The following is an 11624-nucleotide window of genomic DNA, read 5'->3' on the forward strand; positions in this document are numbered from 1 at the left end:
GGGCAGCACTGCTTCGACCAACATGGAAGAATTTCATCACGCTGAATAATTACAAATTTCAAACAGATAACCCAGCCTTTTCCCAGATATCCCAAGATCATACTGAATACTGATCCTCGATTAATTAGCTCTTCCAAAGAAGCCAAAAGCATCATTTAGAGTAATAAGTGACCTTATTAAGCCTTTCTAATTAGATTAGGCTTCATGAGAATCTTCCTCTTGGAATGTGGGACCTGAAGATGTGAGAAAACACTTCAGCTTAGAAGGCAGGCTGAAGAAATTTTAGTCCATGTCTAGACAGCCCCATCAGACATGGCATCACCTCTGATCTTAATTTACCTAGTACCATGGTGCTCTCTACGTCACCTTCGTCACTCTAATTCCTCAGCATAACCAACCTGCTTTTTCCAAAGTTAGTCTAAGACCTCACCCATGTAGCAGTGCGAGAAATTTTTTGTAGACGACAATCTTGCAGAAAACTACAAGTCTAGAACCTACAAGCAAGTTGCAACTACAAAATAAATAATTCTCTTGGAACTACCAATAAGTTTATTTAGGGTACTTCCAATTCCACAAGAAGAAAGCAAAAACAGAATGGAACCATCTATTGAAAAGCAGCACAAGATCTTCTCATACGATTAAATTAAACAGGTAAATAATTTAGAAGGAAGTCTCATTTCCAGAAAAAGTAAGTATACCAGCCATGACACTGCTGTTTCAAATGCCCGATGGACAATTGCTGTCAGACACTGGGAGACTGCAGGCATAAGATTTGGTGTATTCAGGTATTCAAAGACACAACGTAAAGCACTTCTAGAAGAGGTCAAGGTTTCGCTTCCATTGAGAATGCCACCATTGCTACTAAATCGTATGATTTCTAAGAAAGCTACAGCAAGAAGATATGTGGCTTTTACACCTGCAAAATAAGTGACAAGAAGTTTCAGATTGAGAAAATTTTACATGGCATCAACCAAAATCTTGAAGCTGAGGATTAAAAATCACATTCCTAAATTACAGACACAAAGTTTACTGCAAAATGTAACAGACAGACTATCCTAACCTGAAATTGTGCTCATCCCTCCAACATCTACTCGCCCTCCCAAAGCAGCAGAAAGAGCAGTCCTGTGGGTTACAGCAGCTTTCTCATTGCCACTGCCTGTACCACTACCAGGGTTGTGGAGAGCATTAAGTTCCAACTCATCTTCAAGCCATTTCACAGAACTAACCACCTGGACAGCAAAGTAATTAAAGTCAAAATTTTAAATGTTGTTGAATTACAAATTCTTTTGAAATATGGAAAATGTTTCAATCAGGTCAAGCAGTTGATCTTAGTAAGAAAAGACCAGAAAATGCATTTATCCAAAGAACCAGAAACACTAAACTTTACGCTTCTGCAAAAGCTTAGCCTATAGATTTGAAAAAGGTCCCACAAGTTTACAATTAATCACCTTACACTATAATATTCTTGCAGATGGCATTACTCGCAAAATTTTGCTTTTAAGCAAATACACTGTGGAATAAAAACATGTGAAAATAGTGACTGCCAAATTCAGTTTCTGAGGATTGCAGTTAAATACTGTTCGACATCAAGCGAGCCACCAGGCCAGGGCCTCAATCGAAAGTCCCAGACCTGAGTGTTCAGGCTGGGCCACAATTTTGGCAAAGGCCACCTGGCCAGACCGTGCCCACCCCTATCTCCAGCATTATAGCCCTTTCTGGTACTAGACTCTCTCAAAAGCCCTTAAGTTTCTCGCACTCCACATTAGCCAAAAATTTGATGGAGAGGTGGCAGCAAGTATCAGTGTTTTCCCGTACTCAATTGCAAAATCAATTCCTTCCATGACCACGAGTTCAAGAAGCCTCGACCCCATAAATGCTTAAAAATCCCAATGCAGATTCACCAGTTGTCTCACTCTCTACAGTGTTCCGATCAGATGCGCTTTTACACATAAAGAACTTAGCTTTGCTACTTCTTTGCAGAGCCCTATCAAAAGCAACAGCAAAATAATATAAAAATGGAAGTTGTTCGGTTCTATGTAGTAATGGAAATTCTTGCAATGAAAATCTTTTTCCATCAAGAGCATCGACAATGGAACCAAAATCAGTCTAAAATTGCAAAGCATGATTTGTCACATATAAAACAAGTGCTTCAGAAATGCAAAATTGGCCTCTTCATCAATCGAAAGTGCTTGTTATGGAGGGAGCGACAAGTAACCTTACATGGATCACAGGACATTATTGTGTATCTTTACTGTTCATCAATGGTAATTTCTGAAGACATTTCAAGATAGATTAGCAACAAAAGCTCCAGCTACAACTCAGGAGAAAAATCTTAACGACCAAATTGCCAACTTCAAATCTCTCCTTATACTCCTTCTCTCATTCACCAAAATATCTAAAAAACAAAAAAGTAGAGGTCCCAATGCAGAGAAGGCTAACAAAAGTAGTAAGCTCGACGGTTCCATGGAGATGGTTAAATAGATCTTCGACAAGCACATGCTTGCAAACTTTGTATGATTGAAAAGTTCAAACCATCATTTGATTTTGATATTCTCATAGTGCTCGAGCCTCTTCATCTGAGGCCTCTATAAGATATTGTTGGCTTTAAACCATTTCATCATTGTAAATAAAAGAATGACTCAAGAAAACCGAGTATCCCACGTTCCAGTCCCCTTATCAAAGTTACAACTTCAAAGTGTCCACAAGAAAGAAGGAAACGCTATCACACCTAGGCTGCAACACCTGACATATGCCAAATGCATCAAAGAAGATAGACATCACCAAAATAAAATAAAAAAACCAGCATCCATCTGCAACTTAATTGCAGCATTATCATGCAGGTTCCTTCATAAAATAGCTCCCAAATTCAGTCAATGACATAATAGGAGCTATTTTTGGGTATCTGTAAGTGTGCTTGTTTCTTGTGATGATAAAAGAAAAATATGGAAATGTTTTTGGTAATTCCCAAATTTATCAAGAAAAACTGTGGATCCTAAGAAAGGTTGTGCAGGCGAGGTAACAAATTTAGTAAGACTGACTTACTAGGGGAGGAGTCCCTTGAGCAATTTTCTGGACAGCAGCAGACCACAGTGCGTTCCACATGTACGGTCCACCCACAGCCTGAAGAGGGATTGAACTTATGCTTCCCATACTATTCAATGTACTAGACATTGATTTGTTGGGCATTTTACTACTTTGCAGGGGAGGTGCTAGACCAAAAAGAGCTATATAGAACCATAAGTTCCGAAATAACTTCAAAAGAGATGGCTCCACATCTATTGATGGATTGAAATCAGTACATATCTCAGCAACAGCAGGAAGTAGAGGACCCAAAAAATCTGCTCCGCTCCTGCAATATCAGAATTAGCATCAATAACTTCTCTGCAGTTGGAACACAGAAGAACAATTGTCTAATTCAATCAGCCATTCTTACTGTTGCTTTCAGAATAAAAAAGAAAGCCTTCTTCAGGGGCACCATATCAATGGTTTGACCTAGGTTCACCAGGAAAAGATTGAACGAGCATATATAATACAAAGAGATATTCAATTCTGACAATGGCTTCTTTGTTTATCACAATGCTCTGAAGTTAATCACAGTGGTGTCTAGCAATTTAACTCTTAAGAGTTGCCGTAATAACAAATTCCGATCATATATACAAATGAGGAAAAGCAAGAAAACAAGCATATCTTACAGCGTGTTAGATAAATTGTAGAACCTATTGTATTCTCCATCCACTCCTGATGGAATAGTTTATCCAACAACTCATTAAAAAGCTCGCCAAGAACAACTAACCAGAATATCTATGCCTGCCCTTGGTCCCATGGGAATAGCTTTCATTCCGGGGCCAACTAGGAATGACTAGAATTTTCTTCCACAGAAGACCTTATGATCCTCATGGCGGCGGCGCCACTTTTACTGCCTCAACCTCCAGCCACTTACCATCATCATCATCACCTCCCCCTTTTCCTCCTGTAGTCCTCACCACTCCATCACAAGTGACTCAATCACAACCTAACCATTTCGCCAGTTCCACCAACAACCAATACTTGTAGAACCGTACCAGTGAGAAAACTGGTCAAGTGAACAGCATGTGGTTCAACCAGTTCAACCACTTGAACACGAGTTGACGCACCACTATATTAAGTATTTAATCTTCAAGTTGAAACACATTGGAGCAGATGTTTGAGGGGTGTGTGCATAATTCAGACAAGCACAGGATTGCATCCAAGTACAATTCTTTGCTGGAGTCAGTTTGCTTCATTGGTTTAGTTGCTTCTCATAAAATACAATTGTTGGTAAGCACTGACCAGAGACCATTGTATGGACTAGTGGTTGGTACATAGTGACTCCAAAAGCAGGACCCTGGATGAAAATTGTCGCAAGTGCAGCTTTATGCTTTTATTATTCATGTCTGAGAGGTTCCAGAACCGGTTGACCCACCTTCGGATATATAATAAAGGACATTATTAAACTACAAATTCAAGTACATGAAAGAAAGAAAAGCAAAAGACAAAGGAAAACCTCACAAGACTACAGCGAAGTCAGAACAAGATATCCGAATCAGCATAGTCGAGCACAATACATAAGCAACCCAAGATTTTAAACCCTTAAAGACTTTTGTTGTGCTCCTTCCCTATGAGGCACCCCAAGACTTGTTAGAAATCGAGCTTCCTCCATAAGCATTCCAAAAAAGGAAACTCAGAATGCATGACCTGGCATCCGTGCCACCATGGACAAGCTAAGGATATGATTCCAAAGGTTAAGAGCAAAGTCAATAAAGGAAGAGAGCAATACACAGATTACCCAGAATGCTTACGCACCAATCATGAGAATGAAATTCCGTTTCCTAAGATCCTCAATAGTAAAAATCTTTTTCCAAGCTACCGTACAACAGAAGAAAGAGATTCTACAAGGTATATGGGAGCTGCCTGATTGCTTTATAGGAGGATGAAAGGGGAGGATGAACGGAAAACAAATTCACCAAGTCTTGAGCCCGATTGATCCACCAGGTTTGGTCAGCTCAAAAGGGTTGACGCCAGTGTGATCCCAATTTCGGGCACAGTTGCTTTCAGTCATAATCAGACCGGACCTATGTTATCCAGTCCAACTAATGGAATCACCAATCTCTTCCAGTTTTGGAAACATTGCCACCAATTCCCACTGCCTGCAGCCCCACTTAAAAACAAATGCCCAACATCACCAAAATTATCCACTGCCACCGCTACCATTCTACCACAGCCACCTCCAGCAGCTGGTGCCACAGCTGCTCCCCCACAGCTAATGGTTTATTCGCAAATTCTCATATATTTAACCTTTGTAAAATTATGCAAATGAAAATTTGGCTACTATAAACAAGTGCTTTCTGAGTTCATAACTTCTAAAGTAAACCTTTAAACTATGACTCTACTAGAAGGAACCGAGCTTCAAGTTATCATATTGATGAAAGGAGTTCGATTATTCCTTTTCAAAATCTTAAAAGCCAAACATGGTCCTGAAATGGTCACTTAACTATACAAACAGAACTTTTGTATAACTAATCTAGTGCTATTATTCTCTATTCTATTTTTGCGGAATAGCTACTCCACCCAAATTTATCATGGACCAGAGGCACTCTTAGATTTCATCTTTCTACAGATACATTCGACATTTCTACCTGTTATTGCGCTACAATCACCATAACGATATCCTGTTCAGCCATCCAATGCAGGGACAAAAGTCCCAAAGTAGTGAGCACATATTTGATTGAGAATTCAAGGCGAGCTCATGACATATGATAAGTCATAAAAGAGTAACTCATTTAAACATCACCTTGAAGCTTTCTAGGAATCACATTTAGGGTTTTCTAAGCATCACACCCAGGAAGTCTGCATTACGCTATCAAAAGCAAGGACTTGCTAAATTCAAGAATCGGTTTAAAAAAGAATAAAGTGATAAAAAAGGCAGAGACTTCTAAGAAGATCTCCAAAAGAAAGATCTACAAATGACCAAAGACAAGTCAAGGTTTCAAGAAGGCCAAAACATGTCTTGAGCAGAAGCAAGCAAACTCGACAGGACAGAGTTCCATCAAGCCAAAGAGAAATGATACAAAATGCTTATTACATGGTTTAAGATCTACAATGGTTGCTAAGTTGGGAATAGATTCTTATATGATAATTGAAGTTCTTTTCTTTGATAAATCAGGATATATGTTAAGATAGCAAAATTCCCATATAATTATGTCTCTCGTTTTCCAATACAACCATCTTTCTTGTTTAGAAGTTCTTAGTTCAACCAAGATTTTTTTATGAGTCTATATATATGATTATGACTCTTTCAATTTAAAAGACTTCATGAAAATTATGGAAACTCAGCAAGTTTTTTTCTTTGGATTTTCTTACGCCTACTTCGACCAAGGTAGTAGTACGAGTGACCTCCAGGGAAGTCCTGTGCTGCACCCTCTTTTATATTTTATGGGAAAAAAATTAAGTACAGATGGAGATCTCGTGCACAGAGTACAAACAGGATGGTTGAACTGGAGAAGTGCATATAGTATTTTGTGCAACCACTAAACTGCCAGTTAAGCTTATAGAAAAATTCTACATATGACAATTATTCATTATGGGACAAAGTCATAAGCACGAAACATGGGCACATGACAAGCGTAGTGAAGAAGAGAATACTTCGATGGATGTGCCTGTACACCAGGAAAGACACGACTCGAACTGAATATAATGTGGACCTGGCTCCGATTGAGGACAAGTTGAGAGAAGCTTGTTTAACCTGGTTTGGTCACATTAAATGAAAACCTTCAAAGGCTCTAGTGAGAAGGTGACATTAGGAGATTGTGACTCAATCAAGGAGTAGAGGAAGGCCTAAAAAGTCATGGGAGGACACAAAGGAATGATATAAAGCTTCCATAACTTATAAAAGACAAAATTTTAAATCAAACACAATGGGATAAATGGATTCTTATAGCTGATTTCAGTTTGTTGTTGTTGTTGTTGGTTTCTCGCTTTTGGGTGGTCTACAGACCCAGAAAGTTATGTGGAAGGATCATCAGAAAATCCTATCCCCTCCTTAAAAAAATAAGAGCAAAATAAAGCAAAGACGAAGATCTAAATGTATCATTTGTAACAAAAATTTACACTTTCATAAAATGTAGTTAGAACTATTTCTCTCTATAATTTTGGGGTAAAGAACAACGGTACAGTTTTTAAAGAACAACATCATACAAAAAGGATCGGAAGTAACTCAAAGTAACTCAAACGTGTAGCATTGCCTCAACTATTTGTGCTATAGAGCCTAAACTATTAGTGGTATGCTAAAATATTCTGAGGGAAATGATACCTTCCACTTTTGCTCACCGCCGCCAAGCCTACATCCGAGCACAAAGACAGCAGACGGTGACGGTAATCTGACTGCAATTTACTACTTGTAAGACGGCTAGCAATCAGAAGAAACCCAGCAGGAAGAGTCTACAGCAACATGGAATAAGTCAAAATCCGTTCAGTAAATCACATCCTCACATCACAAACCCGACAAATTATCCTAGTACAACTCGCAAAAAATATTAGGGGAAACTATGCAGACCTCAACACGTTCTGTTGTGGCTTCTGGGGCCAATGTTTTGCTTTCAGCAGACCCTAAATCTGAAAGCTTGTTCAAGTAGCTTCTTGTCATCAAAACCAGAGTCTCGCGAAATGACTTCTCAAAGCCTAAACTTGCTATACGAGACACAGCATCAAGTAGCTGCGGCAAAAGGCAAAAGAAAAGTTTGAGAGACTAGCCTACTGAGGGATCCTTGCAGTTTTACAAAGCAAACTTATGGGTAAAATGCCAATTACATATTAACAAATAAGCGCTCTAAAGGAGATCCATACACGAATCCGCAGTAAACCAGGAGTTGAAGCATCGCCCTCTTCTAAACTTTCAATAAAAAGTGGCAGTATCATATCCACAACTTCCGACTTGCCAATAGCAACGCTCAAATCTGCTAGTAAGCGTATTAGGTTAAGTTGCACAACAGGAACTGCTGGCTTCTCCTTTCCATCCTGAAATTATATTGCATACATCTTTAAAGTTGAAAAAGAAAATTTAAAAATACCAAAAGAAGCACTACACTGAAAAGTAATTGGCTTTGCCAGGTAAGATCCATTCAATCAGAACTTGAATACCAAGAGTTAAAAGGACAAAGGACCAGTTATTGACATTCCAGATAAGATCCCTAGAGAACTTAGCACTTTTTAGAACATCATTGAATTATGCAGTCACAAAACAGATGAACAAATCAAAATAGAACTAAGTGGACTCCAAAATATGAAATTCAAATATTTCAAGGAGAATATGGCCATATCTTACATGCAAGTATTTGTCCAGCAATTATCGACTAAGTAAGTACAAGAAGCATGTACAGCAGCCACAGCTATCATTTATGAGTTTCTTATCAATGACTCACTAATATTCATCCAACCTGTTCATCATCGTCATTCCTTTTTGGGACCACTAATCCCCTGAAAAAAGTGTCAATAGGAGCCCGGTCCTCGCTCAAGCCAAATTCAATCACTTTACAGCTTGCCTTCATGACACTCTCAACCATGGCTCCGCGGCTACTGGCCCATGCATCAGCCTGCTGAAAATTGTGGTCCCAGAAAAAGAATTTTATGGATGAACACATCAACTGGAGTAACATTATGAATGGATAATGCTAACAGGCATTATTACTTTCTTAGAACGCACCTGAGCACATGCAATCAGTACAAGCTCCCTGAGGCGAATGAGGAAAACTCGCATCTGCTCTCCACCCAAAGTGACAGCAATTTGAGTCGCTCCAGTAAGCAAAGCACTGAATAGATCTTCACACATCCTCAATTTTCTCCAGACAGATGGTAAACATGCCTCAGCTGCTTTAGTGAGTAATGCAAGAGTCTCAACCCAAAACTTCTTTACAGCTTTACCATCCAAATCAATAGATGATAAGCTCTTCATCTTCAATCTTGTGATGGCTTGATAAACTGATAGTTTTGCATTTATTCTGGCTTTCAGATTTGGACCATGTTCATTCCAGTCCCGCTTTCTTATCTGTGTACAGAACAGCAATTCAGCAATTGACTGCTTCTGCTACCGAAATATATATATGTATATATGTAAGCTGGGAAACCTATAGCTAGAGCAAGAACTCAACCCTCAAAAGGCTGCCAACTACTGCTGCCATAAAATCATCAAAGAATATATCTTTCAATCCACTCCATTGTTCTTACAGAGAAGAAAATTTTTATAATGGGATTATAGCAAGAACCAAGGGCCGCCCTCCACCAGAAGAAGAGAAAAGTTTAAAAAGAAAAGGCACCGCGTCACCAAAAATTACCTTAAAAAATGCAGGCATCGATTGGACTTGCTTCCTTGCCAGTAACCTCACCTGCTCCAATAACTTTGAATCATCAATTTGGACTTTGTCTAGAATGTGGGTGATCAACCTATATGCAATCTCTTGCTTCTCCAGGTTCTCAACAGACTCTTCCTCAAATGAAGCAACTTGCTGTTTGATCATAGCTGCAACCCTGCCCCCATTACTGCAACCTCCCACGATGCCCCCTCCGTCCATTGCTACAGACACCCTGGACGATGCACTTGCCGCATCATCTACAAACCTCAAAGCCACCCCACCCGACGAACCACTGACTTCATTCGGACTCAAAATCTCGCTAGTCTGATACTGGTTTGCATTGACACTCAATGGCGAAGTCTGTGCCGACCATGCTTCCAAATTCACCAGCATTTGCTCCGGCGGTGGAGGCGGCGGTGGAGGCGGCGGCAGAACTCTGTGCCGACCATCACCTCCCATGATGTTCCCTCTGTTCATTGCTACAGACGCCCTGGACGATGCACTTGCCGCATCATCTACAAGCCTCGAAGTCACACCACCCGACGAACCGCTGACTTCATTCGGACTCGAAATCTTGCTGACCTGATTCTGGTTGGCATTGACACTCAAGGGCGAACTCTGTGCCGACCATGTTTCCGAATTCACCTGCATTTGCTCCCGCGGTGGAGGTGGAGGCGGCGGCAGAACTGGCAAGGCCAGCTGCTCGAGCAGGTATGTCACCAACGTGTCACCATCTGACTGCAGAAGGGGCGGGAAATTCTGTGAGATAGCCACCAGAAAAGCTCTGGAGATGGCGGTATTGTCCCCACTGCAGCCGACTGCTGCGACCACATTCTCCCTGGTGAAGGCAGCGACCTCGGCGGCAAACTCTGGCGACAAGTCCGCAGCTTTCGAGAGGTAATCGAAGAAATCAGCGAAGAACGAAGCAATGGCGTCGTTATTGAAGGACTGAGGCCAAAATTTGACGTCAAAGGAGGAGGGAATCAAGTGCAGAAACTCGATAATGACCGAGCACGGCCGGTTATCGGGCACAGCTTCAGACTTGGAGAGGAAACGGGCGACAGCGAGAACCGCATTGAGGTGCGAACGCGAAACCCTACGAGATCCGGCGAGGATGAACTCGGATTGGGGGCATCTGCCGCAAATCCACGCTAGTTTACCGGTGAATTGAGCCGGATTCCGCGCTATGAGGTCGCAGAGCTCGATCAAGGCCTCCATTCCCACCAAACGCCCCCGGGACTCGGGGAAGGAGTCTTCGACGACCTAGAGGCCGATGCTGCTACGGCGAAGAAGCGGTCGCAGGTGGAGCCGCGAAGCTCGATTAGGTCATCGGAGCGGAGAGATAGGACGTCGCAATGAGATTGCACGGCACGAAAGCCGGCGCGTCGACGGAGGACGGAGGACGGAGGTGGAGGTGGAGAGGAGGGGGCTGGCGGAGACGAACGAAGAGCGTTGGCGTTAATGGCGAAGGGGAGTGTAAGTTTCGATGGTTTCCATTCTCTATCGCCACTGTTTTCGTTCTCTATAGCCTTCGCGACGTCGCTGTTTTCGTTCTCCGTGAATCTGGAATATTGACAACATTTTTCGTTTTGTTTCATGCGCCCCTCTCCTCCTCCTTTTTCCCCCCGCGATTTCTTGGGCAAATGGATCGGACTCTGCGTGTTTCGGATCCAAGTATAACTTTGGATTCGCAAACCCCTTATCCGATATACCATGTCTATCTTAACTTCAATTAATTATTAGTAAATTGATAATTTACCATCTACATTATATTACAATGTTCGATCCGTTCTTTCATTATTTTAAGATAATAGTTAAACTTGAACTATAAACATCAAAGAAAGAAAGTTATACGTTAGTTATCCAAGCAACATATTCATCCACACAAAAAAAATTCATATTATCAAATAATGATGTATATGTTAATACTCTAAATATTTTCCTTTTCAATAGTAAATGAACAACAAAATGAATATGTTAATTTATCTTGTTTAAAAGTCTAACTCAATATATAATAATTTACTTTATTATTTGAATAAACAAAAAGACTACATTTAATATTTGCCAATAACTTAGGGACCACGTGAATAAATTTTAAGTCCAAGAACATTGCATATTAAACTAAAGTTTAATGACCATTTATGTCGTTCTTCCCCCTAAATGAGTATTTTAATATAATAACTAAACATCGCGAATTATCCCTACATTAGGAATAATTAGAGGATAAAATCAATTTTCTTGACATGTTATTTAAGGAATATT

At 40.5% G+C, this 11624-nt stretch overlaps 1 protein-coding gene across 7 annotated transcripts in view; it reads right to left on the minus strand.

The window, feature by feature from the left end:
* LOC115751647 (phosphatidylinositol 4-kinase alpha 1-like) overlaps positions 1-10882 on the minus strand; it is a 34663-nt gene extending 23781 nt beyond the window's left edge. For 5 of the 7 annotated variants that reach the window (XR_007198562.1, XM_030689611.2, XM_030689600.2 and 2 more), the window contains exons 1-9: positions 9345-10882; positions 8717-9058; positions 8451-8609; positions 7861-8031; positions 7571-7729; positions 7328-7455; positions 3043-3349; positions 1061-1229; positions 699-916 (exon numbers count right to left, since the gene is read on the minus strand). Coding sequence is in view for 6 of the 7 variants with exons in the window: in XM_030689611.2 (XP_030545471.1) it covers positions 699-916; positions 1061-1229; positions 3043-3349; positions 7328-7455; positions 7571-7729; positions 7861-8031; positions 8451-8609; positions 8717-9058; positions 9345-10580 (2889 nt within the window). In the remaining variant the exon portion in view is untranslated. The remainder of the gene's footprint in view (positions 1-698; positions 917-1060; positions 1230-3042; positions 3350-7327; positions 7456-7570; positions 7730-7860; positions 8032-8450; positions 8610-8716; positions 9059-9344) is intronic. The other 2 variants (XM_030689619.2, XM_030689607.2) reach the window with 1 other exon arrangement.
* Between the last annotated feature and the right edge of the window lie 742 nt (positions 10883-11624).

The sequence above is a fragment of the Rhodamnia argentea genome, chromosome 5 (assembly GCF_020921035.1).
Source record: "Rhodamnia argentea isolate NSW1041297 chromosome 5, ASM2092103v1, whole genome shotgun sequence".
Taxonomy (NCBI): Eukaryota; Viridiplantae; Streptophyta; class Magnoliopsida; order Myrtales; family Myrtaceae; genus Rhodamnia; species Rhodamnia argentea.